At 40.0% G+C, this 25,076-nt stretch overlaps 1 protein-coding gene across 1 annotated transcript in view; it reads right to left on the bottom strand.

Annotated features, from left to right (window-relative positions):
• Positions 1-8,160: 8,160 nt before the first annotated feature.
• LOC117521788 (FYVE and coiled-coil domain-containing protein 1-like) overlaps positions 8,161-25,076 on the bottom strand; it is a 48,703-nt gene continuing 31,787 nt past the window's right edge. The window contains exons 8-20 of the mRNA XM_034183130.1: positions 23,713-24,675; positions 23,184-23,574; positions 22,246-23,150; positions 22,016-22,105; positions 18,944-19,062; positions 18,573-18,740; positions 18,170-18,310; positions 15,847-16,054; positions 12,558-12,694; positions 12,271-12,369; positions 11,657-11,867; positions 8,955-9,064; positions 8,161-8,807 (exon numbers count right to left, since the gene is read on the bottom strand). Coding sequence (XP_034039021.1) covers positions 8,714-8,807; positions 8,955-9,064; positions 11,657-11,867; positions 12,271-12,369; positions 12,558-12,694; positions 15,847-16,054; positions 18,170-18,310; positions 18,573-18,740; positions 18,944-19,062; positions 22,016-22,105; positions 22,246-23,150; positions 23,184-23,574; positions 23,713-24,663 — 3,624 coding nt within the window. The 5' untranslated portion in view covers positions 24,664-24,675 and the 3' untranslated portion in view covers positions 8,161-8,713. The remainder of the gene's footprint in view (positions 8,808-8,954; positions 9,065-11,656; positions 11,868-12,270; positions 12,370-12,557; positions 12,695-15,846; positions 16,055-18,169; positions 18,311-18,572; positions 18,741-18,943; positions 19,063-22,015; positions 22,106-22,245; positions 23,151-23,183; positions 23,575-23,712; positions 24,676-25,076) is intronic.

Here is a 25,076-nt window from a genome sequence, read left to right on the forward strand (position 1 = left end):
CAGAGTTTTTGGAGCGAACAGCAGCACCACAGCAGCGGGGAGCGGAGTTTCTTTTTATTTTTATTTTATGTGCGCGTGAATCGTCCTCGAGATTATTTTACTTATTAACTACACAGCTGTATAATAAAGCAAATGGTGACTGGTTTCTAAACACAATTATGACAGAGTTTTTGGAGCGAGCAGCAGCCCTACTTGCAGCAGCAGGAGCGGAGCTTGTTCCTTTTTTTTACGTGCGCACGCGAGCGAATCATCTGTAGAGAATATTTTATTAATTAACTACACAGCTGTATAATAAACAAATGGTGACTGGTTTCTAAACACAATTATGACAGAGTTTTTTGGGGGAAGAGCCAGCTGCAGCAAGCAGCGGAGTTTCTTTCTTTTTTTTTTTTTAATTGTTTACATGTGCGCGCGTGAACGGGACAGTTGGTCCTCAAACTGGCTCGCAGAGGTGGAAGTACCACTGAAAGCGGCCGTCACCCAGGCACAGCTCCTGCAGCAAATAATGATACTCTCTGTATTGGGAGCTTTCCACAGCAACTTGCTCCGTGTGATCAAGGTCCGTCATGTTAGCTTGACTGACAACCGGAGCTGGCGAGCGGAATGGAAGCTCCTCCTATTTGATGACGCACCGGGGTGAATTTTCGCAGCGAAAGTCCACCCAAGCAGAGCGACACACCAGGTGAAGGAGGCGCATCCGTCGCCTGGCGACCCACGCGAATTTGTAGCGTCTGATCGCGCCCGGTGTGAACGTGGCTTAACACTTAAGTCACTTGTGGTAACAGCAACATAACACTTAACTAAACCAATTGAACTACAAAAACACAATAAATCAATACCACTAACAACACTGTTAAATTAACATGAACCACAATAACATTTAAAACTCACAAACCCCAATTTCTCATGGTGCAATGTAGCACAATGGCCACTGTTTACTGCTTAGCTAAAATCGTTAATTTCTCAAAAAATATTAGTCCTATCAACTTTCAGTTTTGCAGCATTCATCCTTGACCCAAAATGCATAAGCACACCCAACGGCAAATGTCAGCTTTCCCCGGTTTCACAGTAGCAATACACACACTCACAAAGAGGCCATTCGGCTGTTATCTATTAAAAATTCTTTTATGTTGATTTTAAAACCATTTAATTTAGAAATACTTAGAAGCCAGACTATAATTAATTTTCATAACTATAAACCAGCAATGTAGGTTGGGATATACAATTAGCTATAACGCCAGGTGTAAAGAAACACACATTGATTATTATTTCTTTCTTTATTTAGAGTTTTTACCACAGATGACAAGGAAGAAGAATGAAACGTAAACAGCAAACCTTATGAACTCATCTTTCTTCATTGGCTCCAGTTGAGCCTTTGTTTAGTTAGCGTCACACTGCACAAGAACACTAAACTGTCTCTTACCCATATTTAGTGTGATAACATTTCACCAGGAGTTTTCACTTTGCAGGGAGAATGGCTAATGAGTGTTACTCTGGCACATTCGACAGTTAATATCTACAAGTGCACACAGTACAAAAGATGGCAAAGAAAACATCCATCAGCTGACACACAAATCAATAACAAAAACCAGTAAAAAGTGCATCATCATATAAAGTCATATGGCCATGTCTATAACTTGAAAACCCTTTCTAGAAATGAAAAATATTTCCCCAGTACACTGGTCTCTAGATATGTACAAAAAAGTGACCTATACATTATGTTTCTCAATAACTTTTTCTCATCACAGTTAATTTCAAAACGTAATTAAAATAGCTTTAAAATAAGGGAAGACATTTTAAATTTGATAAATTCCTTGTTGAACAATAACAGTGTTTTAGTAGAAGCCAGTCTATAAAATTAAAGCAGCAGTTTCACAAAGAGACAAATCTTAACATCCAACACAAACAACATTAAGAACATATGTGATTTTTTTTGGAGTTGTATTGTTGAAGGCTGTTTTCAGTTTGTTTTCACGACAAATAATTTAAACTGAATTAGAATAGTAACATATTTCTTCATATGAAGGGCTCAAGTACCTCGTAAGAAACATTAGCTCACATTTGCAAAACTAAAGATTTTAAAGCTATTGTGATACAAGTTGAGATAAATGTAAAAACATCTCTTCTTGTAACATTTAGATATGTGTAACATTTTTTTATTATCCTGAAAGGCAAATACACATCCCCTGTGTTTGCATGCATAGGTATTGTAACAAACAAACAAACCGCCAAATTCTCTCAAATGAGGCTTCCTTCATCTACAACCCCAATTCCAATGAAGTTGGGACGTTGTGTAAAATGTAAATAAAAACAGCATGCTCCTTTTAGACCCAATCATGACACTCACCTGTTTCCAATTAACCTGTTCACCTGTGGAATGTTCCAAACAGGTGTTCTTTGAGCATTCATCAACTTTCCCAGTCTTTTGTTGCCACTGTCCCAGCTTTTTTGAAACGTGTTGCAGGCAAGTGCGGGTACTAGACTGGCCTGCCTGCAGTCCAGACCTGTCACCTATTGAAAATGTGTGGTGCATTATGAAGCGCAAAATACAACAACGGAGACCCCGGACTGTTGAACAACTGAAGTCGTACATCAAGCAAGAACGGGAAAGAATTCCACCTACAAAGCTTCAACAATTAGTGTCCTCAGTTCCCAAACGCTTACTGAGCGTTGTTAGAAGGAAAGGTGATGTAACATAGTGGTAAACATACCACTGTCCCAGCTTTTCTGAAATGTGTTGCAGGCATCCATTTCAAAATGAGCAAATAGTTGCACAAAAACAAAAAAAAGTCTATCAGTTTGAACATTAAATATCTAGTCTTTGTGGTAAATTCAATTGAATATAGGTTGAAGAGGATTTGCAAATCACTGTATTCACTTTTTATTTACATTTCACACAACGTCCCAACTTCATTGAAATTGGGGTTGTATCATCAAAAACTCTGCTATAAATTTAAGTATGTATTCTACAAATAATAAAACCAAAAAAATATTTTCCTGCTTACTCAGAGGTAAAGACAAAATCTGTAATGCTACACAGATACATAAAATAAATATAAATGGTGTGGTGGTCATCCCAAAAAGTAATGTCACTAAGCATTCCTTCATTCCCTATAATTTCTTACAACAGAAAAAAACCCCACCATTCTAAAGAGAAATTCCAAAATGAGAATGCACGCTGACAGACAGTGCAATATATACTTAAACTCAAATAGTGCAAGAACTGGATTTCTAAGACAACATACAGTAAACATATTTCATGTTAAAAAAGACAGGCACAACAATTTCAATCAATATTTTAACTTCAGTTTCTGAATGTCTGAAAAGTATTTTCAGGTTAAAATCGTTGTAATTAGTTTATGCAACTAATTCACCTAAATTTACTCCACAATAACACTAATTTTGGAACAGGGTGAAATTTAATCCTGTGTTGTTGAAGCTGGCCTCGACCTTAATTCTTCTCATACATACTACCATGTTCACCAGATTAAGTTGTTGATATTCTGCTGTAATCCTTGATCTTTTGGTTCTTCAAAAAAGATATTAAAATGTTTGCCAGCATATGCAGAATGACAAACCTGCACCAGAGCATTATTTCAGGAAAACAGAATAATCTATTCATTTTAATATAATATAAAACACAAGTAATATTAAGGAATCGATGATAAGGCATGAAAAATGATCAGATCATTCATGCAGTGGACACACAAAGGCTCCGACAGTGAATAACTAGAAAGGTCACACATTTTTCAATTTTCATCACTTCATGTTTGTGGAACTTTATTCTCTATTTGTCTTTCTGATTGTCTTAAGCATGTCTCCCACTGCCAATTTCTGATACCCAACGGTTAACAATTGGGGCCTGAAATCAGGCGTAATCTGTGGTAATACCCCTGGTCACACATACGCTTATTGAGGCTGAATGGCGTCAGAATGACACATCCGGCCACAATTGGGAAATACTGAGGTGCGGTTTGAAGACCAACGGATGACAGTCTATGAGCGGTCTACATATTTGGTCCCATTCGCTCGGCTGTCCCGAGTGTGTTATACATGTTCAAAACACTCTTGGTGCCATCGAGATGCGATGCACATCTGACAGCAGTCTATGAGCAGTTTTTGCATCATCTGATTGCAGTCTACATATTCTGACGGCATCAAAACAGCATCTGAAACAATCTGATCACGGTTGATTGAGCTCTGAGATCGATTGGACACAGCAAAGCCTGCCGGCATGTTGTGGATCTCCACCTCCACTGGACCCCGGCCAGGGAGGGCAAAGTGTAATAACATGTATGTAGCACACATTCATCATGTACAGTGAACAGCATGTAATCAAACTGAAAGTGCCACTGCGCCTCTCTAAACATGAAAACTCACCTCCAGCATGGAACCAGGACAGCGCAGAGTGCACAGGAGCCAAACCACAGCCTGTGGTGAAAAGCCTCTCACTCAGCTGCTGTGTGCTGCAAATAACCACGCAAAAAGTGAATCCCATGTGATAATCCAACCGACATCACGGTGCACAGAGTTGTGTTGTGCTCCTTAAGTGAGCAAAAAAGAAATTAAAGTTCACTGGAAAGGCTGTGTCTGACGCATGGTGTGACTGCTTGGCCCACTGCCAGCAAACATTCAGCAAAAGTGTCCAGTGGCACACGCTTAGTGGCACATGCAGCCGTTATGAACACACACACACACACACACACACTGAGTGATCATTTCATCATTTCAGCCCGGCGTACACACGCGCACACTTAGTGGCTCATGCAGCCGTTAAGAACACATGCACACAGCCGAGTGATCATTTCAGCACGCACACGAGGACTCAGTAGCGCTGGGAAGGGGAGGACGAGCGCAGATGTGAGAGCATGAGAGAGTGAGTGACTGCACCATGTCAGCTTTGACACCGTGTCCGGTCCATACATTGGTTGTACTGCGATGTCCAGTACCGGCAGGGACTTTGCCAAGGGAGGAACACAGCGCTCCCTCGCACTCAGGTCCCGTGTTTGCCATCCAGACGTTTGGACATCGGGCAGTCTTAAGCGCCTTTTATGGCCGCCTGTGTCCTCCACCTGTTGTCTACATACGCTTTGGATGCCATCATGTAGGTGTGGACGAGGTGATCCGAATGCATTTTGACACTGCTGACCACGCCTATGTCCCTCCCGACTGCGTCCGATTATACAATATTTGCTGTTTTGGCCTGGTTCCTGCACATTCTTGCTATGTGTGACAGGGGCTTTAAAGTAGTGTTGCCAAACACTATGAGCAATATAGGAGATTTTAAAATTTTAAAGTTAATTAAAAAAGTGACACCAGGGTAAAGTGTGATCCAAAAAAAGTGAATAATTTGAATTAACTGATGCAGATCGGGGTAATCTTGTGTAAAGGAAGTTGATAGTGGACAATCTGGTACAATATACAGAAATTGGAACATACCGTTCTCTGAGCAGAAGCCTCCTCCTGATCCTCTTCCACAATGTGAAACTTATGTTTCACATTCGTGCTCTTCAGCAAAAGACATTTTAGAGATTTTTACAGAAAAACTTTTAGCTTTTTTTGAAAAGTGTGGGAAAAACTCTGAAATAGTGTTTTATGCAAACACTGGCGCAAAAACAATCCTATCATGGGAATCACATGTAACTGCGTGGACTAAGCAATAACCAGTTACAAGTGTATGCAATTGCATAAAAAAATGGCCTCGATTTCCTCTACTTTAAAATTGGGATAGAAACTGGGGTCACAAATCAGCAATGGGAGACTCTCCTTTATTAGTATTGTACTATGCATCATTTTGAATGGCTGTATTACTAATATCTTTATTTACCACTTTCTGGCCTATTTCTTTTTTGTGGCTTTTGCAGCATTTCCTTTACTGAATCATTTTACTAAATATCTCCCCTCGAATTAACCAGATTTCATTAACAGATCCTGGACTGGAAGGAGTAGCTTGAATCTTTTAAGCAAAAAAGGAAGAATATGGCCTTACATAGGGTCTACATCTAAAACCTTCAATCAGAGTCACTTGCATTAAGACTTTGGTCATTTACAGCAAATGGGTACAGCTAGACTTGACAGAAATGGCTCTGGTCTTTGAGGGATCTACTTTTTTAAAGATGCCTCCAAAAATCCAAGCAGCACAATGATTCTGCCAAGAGCTAATTCCCAGGATTTTGCCAAACATGCAAACTGCATCCAAAAAACAACTGCAATGGAACTTGATTATACAGCACAAAGAGTGGTTTGGGGATGGTAGATGTTATTATTTGAAACTGTTAGTGAGTGTAAACACACATTCAATAAAGTACTCACAGATGAATGTTGCAAATCTGATAATCTTGCACCCATAACTATGAATTAACTGGATATTTTTGACATGTAATCCATTGTAAAATATACTTTTCTCACTCTGTGCAGGTCAGGTTGGGTAGCATGTGCCACAACTTGACGCATCCACCACATGATGGAACTGGCAACCACCCAGGTAGACAACCGGTCCATCGCCACCTACCATAAAGAGCATTCTTTCTGTTCTACACAAATGATACGTGAGTGTTCCCTTGGTTTTTTTCCAGTTGTTAGGGTCGTCAACACAGACTTCTTGTGACATTCACTGAGTCGATAAAGACTGCAAAGTCAAATTCAGTAAACTTTTCCTCAACAAGGGCACCCAAGTACCTGGACTAAGGTCTGCCATGACCTTACCCAACACCCTTTCCATGCAAACACTGTAAAGAAAAGAGGAGGAGCCAGAACACATCCCTGACGCACACCAGAATTCACTGGGAAGAAGTCAGTGATTCTGCCTCCATTCCACAGCACTCACAGTGCTCATACAGGCTAGCTATGATGTCAGCAATTTACTGAGGATCCCACAAAATCTCGGGGTGTCCGTTTATGTAGTTCCAATTATCTTACAGTGTTAAATGTAGGGGGGAGGGAAAAAACACCACCCAAGAGTATCTGTAACCAAAGTTTTTTTTTAATTTTTGTAATCCCGACCATCAGGACACAAGTTACTGCACATTTTCCATTATTTGCTGCTCCAACTGCACATAATGAGCCAAATCAGGTGTGTTCCATTATTCAGCCAACTGCTGATGGACTGAACACCCATGACTCAGCTGATTTAGCCCCGGAATGTTTGAAAAAATGAACTTTCATTTGATGACTCACCAAACCAATTCTATCAATTACATCAAATACATAGGGGAGGTGATGGTCTAGTGGTTAAGTGTTGGGCTTTAGACCAGAGGATCCTTGGTTCAAATCCCAGCCTGACCGGAAAAATCACTAAGGACCCTTGGGCAAGGTCCTTAATCCCCCAGTTGCTCCCAATGTGTAGTGTGCACCTTGCCTTGTAGCACCCTGACATTGAGGTGAATGTGAGGCATTATTGTATACCGCTTTGAGTGTCTGATGCAGATGGAAAAGCGCTATATAAATGCAGTCCATTTACCATTTACATCCCAAAGATTACATATATTGCAGTATGAAAACACATTTTTGTGAAAAAATAAGTTGCACATTTTTACCAACATTACAATTACCATATACTATGATACCTTACCATTTTGCTGGTACTTACGCGTAAGTTGTAAATCTTCACTTATGTACAATATAAATTGACAGTGGAACCAGTAATAAGTGAGTAAGTAAAAACAACAAAAACAACAGTGACTGAAAAGTTCATGTGCATAGGATTTCAGTTCAAAAATGTCAAATTTTAACCTGGACGATATTGTCCATAATATCTATAACATGATATCTTTAGTGTTTTATTCAGAAATTTGTCCATGAAGGGTATGTTAAAAACATTTAAGTCATATAGGTGTTCAGGTTGAGTTGAAGCATAGACAGTTCTATAAACAGACAATTTCAATCTGGGATTTCATTCATATTCAAATGTATTCAAATTTGGATTTAGATGACAGGAGAGAGACGAAAATAATTAGAACCTGAAAAGTCATGCAAATTGTCATCATGTAAGGTACTTAAGAATAGTTTGGTTTGACAGCTGCTGTTTTTTTCCTTCTCATTACCAGCTAATTACATTTTGATTGACAGGCAATTAACATGCAACTTTACACTGCAGAAAACATTATTTTTTAGAAAGATGACCCTCAAATGATCCTAAATCAACTTTGTTTTGTTTTTGGTTCACTCACCCATCAAACAAAACGTAATTTCCAGCCACAATGTCTGGTGTCGTCCCACGAACTAAAATGGAAAATGTGCAGTACTTTGTTTTAAGGACCTGGATTGATAAACGTTAGAAGTAAATATTCAGTTTGTGCCCGTGTCTCAGCGATGGTTGGTGATTTACACTCAGCGAGCTTGTGATTTCAATGAGAACAAGACAGTATGTGCACGGCACCGACGCTTCCACCAGCTATCTCCTCAAACAAGCAATCCCAGAGCAGGAAAAGCTCATGCTCTGCAGACATGCAGAGTGTTACCTTATGCAGATGCTGTTTGCATGCGATTTTCACATGGTCATTGATTAAAAGCATCATAACCGCATAAATATCACCGGATGAAATACAGGTCTTCTGCAAAACATGGAACTCCAGCAAATCCCACTAAACTCTCAACAGTTTCATAACATGACCTTAGATTGCTGAAGTCAATTATAAGATGTTTGTCATGAAATTTCGTGCCTGACCCTGAACAGCTCTAATCAAAATGATGTAAGTCAGTTTTTCACCTCCTCTTACATCTTCTTTCTCTCCTTCTCATGGTCATCTCCATCTTTGACCACCGGTTTATTTGCACTCAGGTGATACAGCACATTCTTTGAGATGAACCTGGATAACAGAGAGGGGAGGGGGAGAACTGACTGTGGCTCTAATCTGTGTTCATTCACTCTTTCATGTCTATTTTAGGAACACTGTCCATGCAAATGTCTGCCCAAGGAACGTGAAGAGTTGCAAATATGATGCAAGGTGACTGACCTGGAGAACGAGTTATCAAAGATGAGTGTGTATTCTCCGGGGTTCCGCACTTTTAGTTCTCCCTGGATTGTCTCCTTATGAGAGTTACAGCGGGTCAGTGGGATCAGGACCTGGAAAAAGTACAGAGGCCTTCTTTGACATCTTTTCAGCAGGGAAATGGAATGTCTGCATATATTAATCTCACATCAGAAATGTATCTTTGTTTGTAACGACAGGTTAAAAATTACAGTTAAAAACAAACAGAACCCATTATCTTGATGATCTATTGATTATCCACTTCACTATTTACACAGTGTGTAATCCGAGCACAAAGTAAGGCACAGAGGGATTGTCGTCGCTTACTTAATCATGGATGTGTTCTGGCCACAACATCATCTGTTATTGCCTTTAGGACCCACGTGCTTTTGAATCTAGAGCATTGCTAATTAGATGGTGGACTCAGGCGACCGAAGTGAAAGGTTTTCTGGTAAGGAACGAGACCTGCATGCAAAGTGCACAGCAGATAATGAATGGCAGCAATATCCATTGCTGTTCCCTGCAGTGAAGCAGTAGCACCATGTTCTTGCAACACGTCCTGCTCCTTTGTCCAAAACTGTGGAAGTCCATCTGCCCAAACTGGGCAGATGGACTTCCACCCCAAAACCGGTAAAGAAACTGGAGTAAACAAGTTCTTAAAGTTTTGCATTTTTTAATTAGTTTTTGCTTTTTATTTTTTTTTATTTCATTTTAGTTTGATGAGTGTGGAGGAGGAATATGAGTCCTGATTCAGATCTTGTCTGTACAAGCAGAGCGCAGAAGTACTGTGAGTAAGCCTATTGTATTTTCCACACTATATGTCGCACTAGATTATTAGTCACATCGGTCAAAAAATGGATTATGAAGAGGAGAATAAAGACGATATTATCTGTATCACACACATATATGTGTGTGTTGCACTGGTCTATAAGTTGCATGTATTTTTGAAACATGGTGTTAAAGCAAAATTAATCAGTGCATTATTTATTTATAACACAAACACTGCATTAGCAAGCAGAAGCAAATGGGCAAATTAATGTTACTGCATGAGACACAAAGAACCCAAGAGTGTCCTGCTTCTTGTTGCCACTGAACAGGCAAAAAGTCCTTAGAAATGCTTGGATGCATGGACCACTTCAACGCAGAGCCAAATGTGTGCAATTTACCTGACTAAATGTAAATAAAACTTTTTTCAAATGATCACTTATATTGTTAGTTTTACCATAGCCCAGCCATCCTCCTCTGCTGAGGTTGCGACTGTGTCACAAATTACAAATAAGTTGAGTGCCGAGTAGTAGGGGATTGTGCTGCAAGACCAAGCCCCTCCTACTCATTCAGACCAATGTACAGCAGGCAGTGCTTCGTTGTCATGCATATAAATGGTGCCATCTTGAGGACATAGATGATAATGCAATCTATTTTTGACATACAAGTTGCTGCAAAATATGTTACAAGACCAGCCAAATAAATTTAAAAAAAGTGTGACTTATAGTCCAGAAAATACCTCATGTAAGACAAATCTGACTGTTGTGTTATATAAATAGCAGTACAAATAAATAAATCTGTGTGTCTATGGTGCAGTTATAGTAACGATAACAATACATCAAAACTGCACCACACCTCATTTTAAGACCAATGCACTAGAGGTGCAAAGATAATTGCAAGCAAATTTACTATTTAAAACAATGTGAGTGCTACATATGAAAATGACAACTGTGTTATTTGGAAAACAACAGACATGTGCCGCGCACTGCTTTTCTCCTGCTGTATGATACGTAGGGCCCTTCGTGTTTATGTAAGGTGTTATATAATGGCTGAGGGGATCCTTGTCATTTGATTGGTGCTTTGTGTGTCACATGACATGGATTAATTTGTCCCATTTGTGTTGCATTGCATTTAGAGTGCAAATTTGGTTCCATACGTTCGGTACCACTGTACTCGACACACACACACACACACACACACACACACACACACACACACACACACACACACACACACACACACACACACACACACACACACACACACACACACACACACACACACACACACACACAGTCCACTCCGCTGTAAGCCGTCTGGAGGCATGAAGAACTGTTCAGATGAAAAGCTGATGTAATTTTTGGCTGCACTGTGGAACTACACAAAGTTTTTTTTTTTTATGGAAGTCCGAAGTCAGAGCACAGCATCACGGACTACACATTACAATTTGGACTTTAGCAGCAGAACACCAAAATGTAACTCCCTTTTCTGTTATTTATAAATTAATAAAATATCAAATGACAAGGATCTTTTTTAGCCATTATATAAAACAAATTAATGTTTTTACATTCTTTCAATGGAACGAATATTTAATTCTCATAAACATTCTCATAAACTCATAAACATTCATTATTTGTATATTAGACCACCACCAGGACAGAAATGTTACCCTACTCCTGACCTGATAACCTTCTTTTATGATGACATATTTCTGTTTGGCTGGAAATGTGTCAACATAATGTAGGATAAATGCGACCACTCAAAAAAAAAAACAAACAAACAAAAAAAAACAACACAGCAATAAGTGGCTCCATACCAGAGGATGATATATTAACTGCAACATTGCTTCATATTTGCACCTGTATAAAAGCATCTACATTTATATATTTACTCAGGTCACTCAGCTTAAGCTCATGACTCACCTTGGCTTGCTCCAGCGGAGACTCTGCATTCTCCCTGTACACCACACTGAAGAAGATGCTCTTAGGTTCAGAGGTGAACGTCCAGCTGACAGTTGGTCCGGCACTGCTCATGATGATGGGGATGGTGCTATAGCAACTGGATCTGATGAAAAGCTCACGGGAGCTGTCACCAAAGCTCGAAATTTCATCCACTGTGTAGTGAACAGAGAGACTGCAGCACAGGACCAAAAAAACCCAAAACAAAACAAAAAATCAGCAAGAGAAAATTAATAAAAGACAAAAAGAATACAATGTCCACAATGGACAGCCAACATGCTGTATGTTCTATACAATGTAACATTTCTGTTCATCACCCGTTTATAAAGTTAAACCTCGTTGGTTTTTCAATGGTAAAGCTAAAATGGAGAGCTCTCCTTTGAACAAAACTTCTCAGTTACTCCACATGTACAGACCAAAAGGGGAACCCACCTTCTGTCCCACATGGACCGGTTTCACATTTCATGAGTAGCATAAAGCTTTGTCAAGAAAACTATGACAAGCTTTGTCTGAAAACAAAATGCAAACAACACTGGTGCAATGACAGCTCTGATGAAACTGTCAATCACCAAACTTACGTCAGTTCTCCAGCCTTTAGTAGGCTGATTTCTGCATCCTGCACAGAGGCACCGAGTTCCTCAGCATCCTCTGAGAGGGCGTCATCTGCACTGGCACCACTGTTTCAAGACAAAGCAATATTAAACATTTAACAAAAAGTTCCAATGCTTTAAAGTATAAAAGAAATTATACATAAAAAAATCTGCTGTTGTGGGTTGTGCTAACTTGTAACCATTCTGTTATCTAATTATCTCATTGTGCTGCAGTCTCAGTTCTGCTGCAAACAAACAAATGCTGAGATACTTGCAGTTGTGCTGCCCCCTGGTGCCCATGATGAGGAGAGCTGGCAGCGGCAGAAGAGACTGAGTTTGTGTCACAAACCCTTCTCACTTCATCCTCTGTGATGATGTCATAAACAGCTTCACTCAGCTGGTCACCATCATCTGTCCAAACAAAATGCATTCAAAGAATTACTGTGGTTTTATTCATATGTATTAATTCATTTGAAAGCTTGTCTCTTAGTCTTTTCCATCCAAATTGGAAGTCCCAAAAACCAGTTTTATTTGTTATTATCTATCGTCCACCTGGTCGTTACTGTGAGTTTCTCTGTGAATTTTCAGACCTTCTGTCTGACTTAGTGCTTAGCTCAGATAAGATACTTATAGTGGGCGATTTTAACATCCACACAGATGCTGAGAATGACAGCCTCAACACTGCATTTAATCTATTATTAGACTCTATTGGCTTTGCTCAAAAAGTAAATGAGTCCACCCACCACTTTAATCATATCTTAGATCTTGTTTTGACTTATGGTATGGAAATAGAAGACTTAACAGTATTCCCTGAAAACTCCCTTCTGTCTGATCATTTTTTAATAACATTTACATTTACCCTGATGGACTACCCTGCAGTGGGGAATAAGTTTCATTACACTAGAAGTCTTTCAGAAAGCGCTGTAACTAGGTTTAAGGATATGATTCCTTCTTTATGTTCTCTAATGTCATATACCAACACAGAGCAGAGTAGCTACCTAAACTCTGTAAGAGAGTTAGAGTATCTCGTCAATAGTTTTACATCCTCATTGAAGACAACTTTGGATGCTGTAGCTCCTCTGAAAAAGAGAGCTTTAAATCAGAAGTGTCTGACTCCGTGGTATAACTCACAAACTCGTAGCTTAAAGCAGATAACCCGTAAGTTGGAGAGGAAATGGCGTCTCACTAATTTAGAAGATCTTCACTTAGCCTGGAAAAAGAGTTTGTTGCTCTATAAAAAAGCCCTCCGTAAAGCTAGGACATCTTTCTACTCATCACTAATTGAAGAAAATAAGAACAACCTCAGGTTTCTTTTCAGCACTGTAGCCAGGCTGACAAAGAGTCAGAGCTCTATTGAGCTGAGTATTCCATTAACTTTAACTAGCAATGACTTCATGACTTTCTTTGCTAACAAAATTTTGACTATTAGAGAAAAAATTACTCATAACCATCCCAAAGATGTATCGTTATCTTTGGCTGCTTTCAGTGATGCCGGTATTTGGTTAGACTCTTTCTCTCCGATTGTTCTGTCTGAGTTATTTTCATTAGTTACTTCATCCAAACCATCAACATGTTTATTAGACCCCATTCCTGCCAGGCTGCTTAAGGAAGTCCTACCATTATTTAATGCTTCAATCTTAAATATGATCAACTTATCTTTGTTAGTTGGCTATGTACCACAGGCTTTTAAGGTGGCAGTAATTAAACCATTACTTAAAAAGCCATCACTTGACCCAGCTATTTTAGCTAATTATAGGCCAATTTCCAACCTTCCTTTTCTCTCAAAGATTCTTGAGAGGGTAGTTGTAAAACAGCTAACTGATCACCTGCAGAGGAATGGTCTATTTGAAGAGGTTCAGTCAGGTTTTAGAATTCATCATAGTACAGAAACAGCATTAGTGAAGGTTACAAATGATCTTCTTATGGCTTCGGACAGTGGACTTATCTCTGTGCTTGTTCTGTTGGACCTCAGTGCTGCTTTTGATACTGTTGACCATAAAATTTTATTACAGAGATTAGAGCATGTCATAGGTATTAAAGGCACTGCGCTGCGGTGGTTTGAATCATATTTGTCTAATAGATTACAGTTTGTTCATGTAAATGGGGAATCTTCTTCACAGACTAAAGTTAATTATGGAGTTCCACAAGGTTCTGTGCTAGGACCAATTTTATTCACTTTATACATGCTTCCCTTAGGCAGTATTATTAGACGGTATTGCTTAAATTTTCATTGTTACGCAGATGATACCCAGCTTTATCTATCCATGAAGCCAGAGGACACACACCAATTAGCTAAACTGCAGGATTGTCTTACAGACATAAAGACATGGATGACCTCTAATTTCCTGCTTTTAAACTCAGATAAAACTGAAGTTATTGTACTTGGCCCCACAAATCTTAGAAGCATGGTGTCTAACCAGATCTTTACTCTGGCTGGCATTTCCCTGACCTCTAGTAATACTGTGAGAAATCTTGGAGTCATTTTTGATCAGGATATGTCATTCAAAGCGCATATTAAACAAATATGTAGGACTGCCTTTTTGCATTTACGCAATATCTCTAAAATCAGAAAGGTCTTGTCTCAGAGTGATGCTGAAAAACTAATTCATGCATTTATTTCCTCTAGGCTGGACTATTGTAATTCTTTATTATCAGGTTGTCCTAAAAGTTCCCTAAAAAGCCTTCAGTTAATTCAAAATGCTGCAGCTAGAGTACTGACGGGGACTAGCAGGAGAGAGCATATCTCACCCGTGTTGGCCTCTCTTCATTGGCTTCCTGTTAATTCTAGAATAGAATTTAAAATTCTTCTTCTTACTTATAAGGTTTTGAATAATCAGGTCCCATCTTATCTTAGGGACCTCGTAGTACCATATCACCCTAATAGAGCGCTTCGCTCTCAGACTGCAGGCTTACTTGTAGTTCCTAGGGTTTGTAAGAGTAGAATGGGAGGCAGAGCCTTCAGCTTTCAGGCTCCTCTCCTGTGGAACCAGCTCCCAATTCAGATCAGGGAGACAGATACCCTCTCTACTTTTAAGATTAGGCTTAAAACTTTCCTTTTCGCTAAGGCTTATAGTTAGGGCTGGATCGGGTGACCCTGGACTATCCCTTGGTTATGCTGCTTTAGACGTAGACTGTGGGGGGGTTCCCATGATGCACTGTTTCTTTCTCTTTTTGCTCTGTATGCATCACTCCGCATTTAATCATTAGTGATCGATCTCTGCCCCCCTCCACAGCATGTCTTTTTCCTGGTTCTTTCCCTCAGCCCCAACCAGTCTCAGCAGAAGACTGCCCCTCCCTGAGCCTGGTTCTGCTGGAGGTTTCTTCCTGTTAAGAGGGAGTTTTTCCTTCCCACTGTTGCCAAGTGCTTGCTCACAGGGGGTCGTTTTGACCGTTGGGGTTTTTCATAATTATTGTATGGCCTTGCCTTACAATATAAAGCGCCTTGGGGCAACTGTTTGTTGTGATTTGGCGCTATATAAAAAAAAAGTTGAGTTGAGTTGAGTATGACAACACTATATGTTCTAAAGCAACCGTAGCATTTGATGGATTTGTGCTGCTGTTTTCAGAATCGCTCATCTGCGCTTTGCCAGGCTTTGCCGAGTGGCTGATGGCTGTGTCTGGTGTGCTGTGAGTCGTACCTTCCTGAGGATGGCGCTCCACTACCGTACTGTGTTGGTTATAGCAATCCCTGCAGCAGCACTCTCTGATGCCGCCCTGCTGGGTGTGGACTGTGTTGTTGCAGCAATTGTAGCAGAAGGGACGCCCACAAAGTCTGTGAAGACAGCACATACAATGGCTCATTATGGTGAAATGAATGAAGCATTAATAAATACAGCAAATATAAAGATGTAGGATATAGAAATTTAAAAAGCACAAAGTATTTCAAATACACTGTATGCACATTTTACAAGCGTGTACCTCACAATAAACTGAAAGATGATGCATGTAACAAGATGTTTATCTTTATTAAATGAACCAGCACAAAACACAATCTTCAAAATTATATGACACAGGAGTCTGTAGCTTTTTAAATAACATCACATATCCTTGAGATCTAAGTATATTATCATATTTAATCTTACTATATTTTGGATTATTTTTTTTGCCTTTATTGATCAGTGTACAATGTTTTTCCACCTTAACTGGACAGTGAATAATGAAGAGTGCCAAAGCTAGGAGAGAGAGAATACTGTAAAATGATATGCAACAGGGGTCTGTGGACTACCGGGACAGCTCTTAAAATGCTCGTCAGCCTCACCGTGAAGCGGAGTGAGGCGACTTGAATGGCCATGCCCATTTGTTTGTTTATCCCAGATGATATCTTCAAAATAAAAGAGCAAGTTCAATCAAACCTGGTGGATAAATGCATTAGGCCTGCCTCTCACTCCATACGTCATGTAAAGGTCTAAGGTCAAGGTCATAGCAGAGGTCATAATCTAACAATACATCAACAACCATCTCATATAGATATCTGCTCTCCTGGGGCCAACAAATGCATCAGACCTCTGATGTCAATCATGTCACATGATGATGTCAAGAAATTAGCTGGAGGCAGCAAGGCACTGCAATCATCCGACTTCCTTCTTTTACAAAATGCTTTCACTGATTTGATGTCTCTGATTCGGCAGAATGTTTATTCTGATGTAGAACTGCCATAAACATATAAAACCCACAATCAGCTTTGGTTTTTCATCCTCAATCTCAAATTCAGTCACTGGTATGAGGATTCAGTACTTCAGATGATATCATGGTGGCCATCAAATCTGACATGTTGTCAACAGTCGTCAAGTACTGTATCAGGTGCAAAATGCGAGAGCACTCTCAACAACTCAAGTTTTCATGGCTGAAGCTGAGACTTTGGGAGTCGTGGCTGGAGATCTTGGTAGGAGTTGACACAAGAAATAATTAAATCCTAAAACAGAAAAATCTACATCTAGGCTCAACCTAGAGATGACTGTGTGTGAGTTTGTTTAATGTGGGAATGTTACACTGCATGCCGACAAACACATGGTCCTTGACAGATCCTCAGCGTGGTCCAACAGCTGGGAAATTCCAAACAACTGGAGTCTGAGGACCTGCTGCAGCCTTCATCTGCCTTCACAGCTGTTGGATTACAAGCCATAACCTTCTTTGCCTGATCTGCTATTGAAGACTTGTTCTTGTTAGGCCTTAATGGCTACCGTAGAGGCCATGAGGCACAAGGTCTCCATCATATTTTAAACCAACAGACAATCCCCTACTTGATCCATTTATCCAGGTGTCATGGCGCGGACAAAGCTTGTTCAGTCATCTGTGTTCACTATCCCGTCCGGGAATCGATCAAGAACCAATCTTCGTCACCATGATGATGGATTATTTGAGATATGGATTTATCATTTTTAGATTTCACTGTACATAATGCACCTGCCTGTATTGTAACTCCAGGGTACACACCTTGTCCTTACTGAACATCAGGTGGCAAAAGCGCAGGCAGAATTCCCACCATAGCTCTGAACATTTTAAGGGGCTTCAGACAAAGTCCAACACCATGGATTGACAGCCAAACCCCAACCTCAGGGAGTATATGGATACCTACTGTCTTGGTGTGGAAACTATCTTTCCAAGGGATCCATTTATTTTATGTCTGGCCAGACCTCACCATCAATGCCTCAATGATCTGGAGGATCTGTGCAAAAATATTTAACTATACTTGAAAACTGAAGACTCAACCTTGTCAGAGTGGATGCAAGCTTGAATAAGGATCTATGGAAAATCAAAATCTTTGAGCCTTCAAAGGGCCATATTCCTAAACTCTTAAGAAAGAGAACTCCATCAAGCTCTGAAGATGTGGAATTCAGATTCAACCATCTGCCAAATCTTAAGAAATTAAAACAAAAGTCCATGTGACCTGCAGTTGTACTTGCGGAGGAACCAGCTGAACTGATTGTGACAACTCAAACAGTAGTTGACGTCTTTTCCTGTCTCCTCGTCCCGTAGTTTCTGCTCAAATTCCAGAGCATCTGACTTTTGCCACAGTGCATCCTTCTCTCTGCAGAAGACAAGGTGAAATGCATTTGCACAGCTGTTAAAAATGACTTATTCACTACAGCATACAAAATTTGGATGGTTTGATAGCACATTTGAAAAGTAACAAACAAATTAGACAATAGTTACAAATCTCAACTTCTCGCCATCTGACTGGATATGTACATATAATGTATGTTTCAACCAACTCAACAGAATATATACATCCCCCCACCCCCTAAAAAAAATAATCAGACTGGATCAGCCCCACTGAAAATAATATATACCTGATAAGTTCTATAAGTCTTTCCTCTAAATTGCTTTTGGTGCGGTAAAGGTCATCAAGTTCAGCAGCTGTCTTAAGCTCAGATTTCTGTTTGTCCTGTATGACATTCTGTAGTTTTTCACCCAACTCTCGACAGGTCCGCTCAGCTGCTGCTAGGTGCTCCTCAGACCTGCAAACAATGAGGAATTGTGCAAGTGCATTTGTTAATTATACACTCTTATCTTGAAATTCAAAACGACTGTCAAACATGTACACTAAAACCCTTGTGCATAATAAAAAAATTGTAAAATCCAAAAGACAAAAGATTAGGTACCATGGTTAAATGAGATGTAATTTGGTTAGGAATGTGTGGCTATGAATACAGTATTTCACCTTGATAAATTCCCTTTCAGACGGATTATCTTGTCTTCTTTCTGCTGGATGAGATTCTCAGTCTGGGCCATCTGGTTGTTTTTCTCCTCAATCTGCTGGCAATATTTCTGATTCTCAGCCTACATTCATTACAGAAAAGCAAGACATTATTTCAGTTTCTACATCATGGACAACATGTGACAACAATGCAGGATTTGAAAAGAAAATGTTCACTGAATGGGAATAGGTTGAAGCCACAGTTTATTAAGTATACCATTCAAGTATTTAAAAAGCAGCTGGGGCAAAATAGAAATACCAACATAACATTATAAAACACCCCCCACCAAACAAACTAACTAACTCCCATAATCTTACTCAATATAGAAAACAACATCAGCAACACCAAAACATTTATAATTTTATAAAGTAAAATGATCTTTCATATTCTCTCAACATAACACCAAGCATCATACTATTACATGTACACATTTTCACTGGGAAAAAATAATAATAATAATAATAATATACATACATACATACATACATACATATATATATATACATATATATATATATATATATATATATATATATATATATACAGACACACACACAATTATATATTTATGTACATAAACATTAAGTACCCTATGAGCAAGCACAATGGTGGGAGTAGTAAGGAAAAACTCCATGTGTTTTTTGATTGTAAGAAAAAAAACTATCCATCCATCCAGTTCCGAATGGATGCTGCTTATTCCAGGTAAGGGTGATGCTGGGACAGGTGGTCATTAGGTGAAAGGTGGGGTACACCCTGGACAGCTCACTATAGTGCTGGGTTGAATAGATCAATTCGCCGATTTTAAATCAATTCTCATGTTACTCCCCACAGATGTGTGTGTGTGTGTACTTCTCACCAGCATTATAACAGTGTGCCTGAAAAAACTACGCCTCAGTTGGGCTATTACACTGTTTCCAAGGGTGTGTAACTGGAAAAATTAAATAATCATTTCTCTATGTTGATTGTGGATCCACTGGTTCTGATTTTGAAGCAGTGCATCCACAATTTATTCATCAACCTCCGTCAAAGCCATTTAAAAATGTCAATCATGACTACTGGGACTGTCTGTTGCTGTGGGCAAGAAAAGAGAATTGTCTGCCGTTTATAACTCACACAGTAGTTTTTTTTTTGCTCCTCATAACGAGCCATTTCTGTGGGACAGCACACAAAGGTTCTCTGGTGTCGACTGTGGGAGAACTTTTCCCATAGCCGCGTTCTCCTGCTGCAACAGAACTTTTCCCCCAGCTGCGGCGGTCTCCTGCTGTGTGCAACGCAGCGAGTGCTGCAGGTGTGAGTTTTGTAGGGGAGACTGGGGCCATTACCCCCTGTAAAAGTTTTAAATTTCTAACTGTCTGAAACACTACTGCCTACATTTTCAGGGCCAAATTTTGTGAAGTAGTATTAATTGTTGCACAACTAGACAATCAGGTAACAGCTAAAAAACAAACAAACAAAAAAACTGTTTTAGTAACACTAACCCAAACCGATATCAGATCAGATCGGATTGAAATAATTGACTCTGTTTCTTAAGAAACGGAATCAAATTGATTCTTGAACTTTGAATCGATACCCAGCACTACTTACCAATCTATTGCAGAGTCAACACATATGGACAAACACATTCACACTTTCACGGGTCAATTTAGAGCTGTATGATGAAACCTTAAGAAGAAAATGCTGTTCTTTTCAACTTCACCACATAGACGATGTAATTGGTGTATCAGCAGACAATAATTGCACTTCTGTTTTTCATGGGTGTCTTGATGGCTAGCCTCACCAGTATCAATATATTCATATTCTCCAATTTCAGCTTTTTAAATTTTGTGGGTTTGTTTTTCTTTACCACTCTGACAGCAAACTGAATATATCTGGGCTGTGGATAAAACAAGACATCTGAAAGGCTTTGGAAAACATTGACAGGAATTTTACACCATTTTCCAATATTTTATGGACCCAACAACAAATCAATTAATTTAGAAAATAATTGATGGATTCATCAATTCTGAACATAATTGTTAGTTGCACCCCTACAAGTCAAATCTGGGAGCATGCATTGGTGCTGCACTTTGGGGCATCCGCAGCACTGCCTCAGGTCCTGGATGACTGCCACCCAGGCAGACAATGGTCTATTCCCACATCTCTTAAAAGAAAAAAAAATCCTACTTGGTACCACATACGAGGTCTGTCCAAAAAGTATCGGACCTTTTTATTTTTTGCAAAAACCATATGGATTTGAATCACGTGTGATTGCATCAGCCCAGCTTGAACCTTCGTGCGCATGCGTGAGTTTTTTCACGCCTGTCGGTTGCATCATTTGCTTGTGAGCCGTCCTTAAAGCGGCAGTAACACTCCTTAATCTGTGTAATCCCCACAAAATCGTCCCTGAAAGCCATATTAATTTTCCGAACAGGTGTCCACCTGGAGGTCTCTCACAGTTTCTGGAAAAAAATTGATGCAGCAAAGCTCCAAATCGTTCAGACATTTATTCGCAATAAAAAAACGATGAGAAGGGTGGACCACTGCTCACACAAAGCCTGCTCACAGGCAAATGACGCAACCGACAGGTGTGAAAAAACTCACGCATGCGCACAAAGGTTCAAGCTGGGCTGATGCAATCACACGTAATTCAAATCCATATGGTTTTTGCAAAAAATAAAAAGGTCCGATACTTTTTGGACAGACCTCGTACTCTCACACTTAATTCAACGCCACTGTGCTAGTGTAAATGCAAAAATCACACCATTGTCCAAATACTTATGGACCCCAGTATATGCTATGATAGCTAAAATAACAAAATTGTGCCCAAATAGACCCTATATGGGCCTAAGTGTGCTGTACATTACAAAATGTTAGAGGCTTCATATACCAGTGTTCAGTGTGTTGGAGGCCATTTAATTTTTTTCAATGTAACACTGCTACCTCAGCCTTTTGACAACCATTCAGAATGTTCTTTTGAATCTGGCCTTTACATACTGGCTATTTTATTAAGATGTTTTTTTTTTTTAAAGGGTCAGATCTTGACTGTCTTGACTTACCTCTAGCTGTTTGAGTCTGTTCTCCACGAGAACTTTTTCCTGCTCAGTCGTCAGGTGTGTTCTCACTTCTTGTAATTCTTGGTTCGCAGTCTAGATGAACACAGATCCAAAATTCATCACATTGACTAATGATTACACCAAAACATCATGCAACGTTAAGACTTCCTAGTTGCCGGCGTTGATTACCACAAATAAAATCATTATCATTATCGATCTTGGTTATGGCTTACCTGAAGTTGACTGCCATTGTTCTTGGATTGGCTGCCAAGTTGCAACTGGAGTGCTTGAGTCTCCTCCTGACTTCTCTCACGCAGAGCTTCAACCTCCTGCTGGGCCTTGACCAGCTCTTCCTGCAGAGCCTCCTTGGATGCCAACAGATGCTCCTTTTCATGAAGTTTATCACGGAGTTGCTGGTTCTCCTCCTGTAGCTGCTCCATGCAAGTATTCAGCCTCTTTACCTCCTGAGAGGCATCTGCCTTCAGCTCTTGCAGACTGGACGACAGGTCCTCCCATTGAAGACGAGCCTCTTCGTTCACAGCAGACAGCATACACACATGCACACCAAGTTCAGCTGTTTCTGTGTTGGCTCTGTGGGATGTCTTCTGAGATTCACTGTTCTCCAGACACATGGCGTCATAATGCAGCTTAAGGTTATGAAGTTTTTCTCTGTAGGCGGCCATTTCTGCAGCCAAGCCTGCTCGAGCCTGGGCTTCACTGTCACGTTCTTGGATAAGTGTCTCCTCACGCTCCTTGGCTTGAAGAATATCAGCCACATGGCGGTGATTTAGTTCCTCAACCTGAGCCTTGAGTTGTTCTGCCAAGACACAGAGGTCTTCTCTGGATGCTTCAGTAACCTCCTGGAGGGCCTGAATTCTCATTCTTTCCTCAGTCCCAGCCATGAGTTGTGCCCTGAGTGCCACAACCTCTTCCTGGAGTCTCTGAACCTCCTTTTTGTTGAGTTCCAACTGAGCCTCAGCAATCACAAGGGTGATGGGGTCCTCTTTACTTTCCAAGGTAGAAGTCTGTGTAACAGGAAGCTTCTGCATTTTTTCCTTATTCTCTGCAACTCCTTTTTCATCATTGATGTCCTCCTCACATCTGCTCTCCATCTCCTCAGCCCTACCCTGCAGAAATCCATATTTAATGGTCTGGTCTCTAAGCTTAATCTCAGTTTCCTGGAGTTTTTCCAATAGGTCTGCTTCACGCCTTTGGGACACCATGAGGTTCTTGTCCACCTCCGAGGCTTTGGCTTTGAGTGAATTTAGTTCTTCTTGAGTTGTGGCTAATTGTTTCTTTAATAAGGCCTGAATTTCGACAAGCTCCCTTTTGTCATGCTCAAGTATTTTTAATTGAGCATCAGATGCTTCCTTTTGGAGAAGAGACTCCTGGACAATCTCCTCCAAATGCAAGTTTTCATCTAATAGTGTCTTCTCTTGATCTTCCAAAGTCATCTCTGCAGCCTCTACTCTATCCTTTAACTGCTTCTCAGAAACCCTCAAAGAAGCTAGTTCCTCTAGCAAGGCAGCCTTGTTTTTATCCAGCTCTACAATGCTCTCCTCACTCCTCTGAACTGTTTGAAGCAGCTTGGCATTTGTCTCTATGAGATTTCTATATTGTGATTTGCAGTCTTCAAGATTCTCACTCTGATCACAAGGAATGACTTCATTACTAGTAAGCCCAGTGCTCATACTGTCACTCTTAGCAATTATCTTCTCCAACTGTTTCTCTAAACATTTCACCCTCTCTGAACTAATGGCTAGCTCCTTATCTTTGTCTTTTAGACTTCTTCTCAAATCAGATAGCTGACTCTCAAGTTCTTCATTCTCACTAGCACTCAGGCTGCATCTGTGCTCCACCTCATCCCTCTCTTGCTGCAATCTTTTCTTTAATTCCTCTGCCTGCCGTTCTCTGGAATCCAGTGAGGCTTGTAGATCTTGAAGCTGGGCTCTTAAGTTCCCGGTCTCTTTTTCTTTCAGTGTCAGTGCACCCTGAATTTGATCAACTGCACTTTGAAGCTCTTCCAAACGCTGAAGTGTCTCCTCCTGTTCATCGTGGGCACCAGCCTTTGCTTCAGCCAGCTTTTCTTCACTGTTCTTCAAGTCTTCTTCTCTGAGTTTCAGTTCCTGGACCAGATGCTCACACTTTTTGGCCCAGTCCTCAGCTTCTTTCTTTGTTTCCATCTTTTCCTTATCTGCCATCATAAGCTTATCCATGAGGTCCTGGATTTTGCTCTTTGTGTCCAAGAGGCTGGATGCTTGTTGACCCTTTTCTTTTAGTACCTCATCCAACTTGAGGCAAAGCTCTGTATTTCTGTTCTCAGCAGTGCTGAGCCTGTTTTGAAGTTCAGCACTGCCATTTACTGCTTCACCACAAGTCTGAAGGACATTTTCTCTCACCTGATTATCTGTTTCTGAGCTGGTCTTAGGGATGGTCTGAGTTACTAAAAGCTGACCTTGAAGTTTTTGAACCACACTTTTTAGCTCAACATTCTCTGTGGACAATTCCTGAACCTGGACCATAAGCTCTTGTCTTCTGAGCTCTGATTGGTCAAGCTCTATACGGAGATTTTCAGCAATGCCACAAGGAGACAGCTCAGCTAGATCCCCAAGCTCACTAGGGAAATTGTGAACAAGGTCGGGGCCTGGCATAGACTCCTGTGCCTGTTCAGTGGAAGGAACAAGGTAGTTTATATTAGGTGGTTAAAAAGCTGTGTCATATTCAAAAAAACAGATTTATGTAGACAAATTCATATGTAAGATTATATAAAGAATATGTGCAAATTACTGAAACACTGTTAAACAGCCAATATTCATTAATGAATATAAATGAATATAATGCGTGACTATTTTCTACCTTTAGAATATATAATTTCTTTCAGCTAATAAGTGTGCATATTTCCTTTTCAGTAGTTTCTTGAAATTTAAAAGGAAATTAGGTTGCAATTAGTCATCTTATCATGATTAAAAACCTGAAACTGCTTTACCATGGCATAACACCTACAAAGAAATAATAATAATAATAATAATAATAATAATATATTTATATATTTTTAAATGAGGTT

The sequence above is a fragment of the Thalassophryne amazonica genome, chromosome 12, assembly GCF_902500255.1.
Source record: "Thalassophryne amazonica chromosome 12, fThaAma1.1, whole genome shotgun sequence".
NCBI lineage: Eukaryota > Metazoa > Chordata > Actinopteri > Batrachoidiformes > Batrachoididae > Thalassophryne > Thalassophryne amazonica.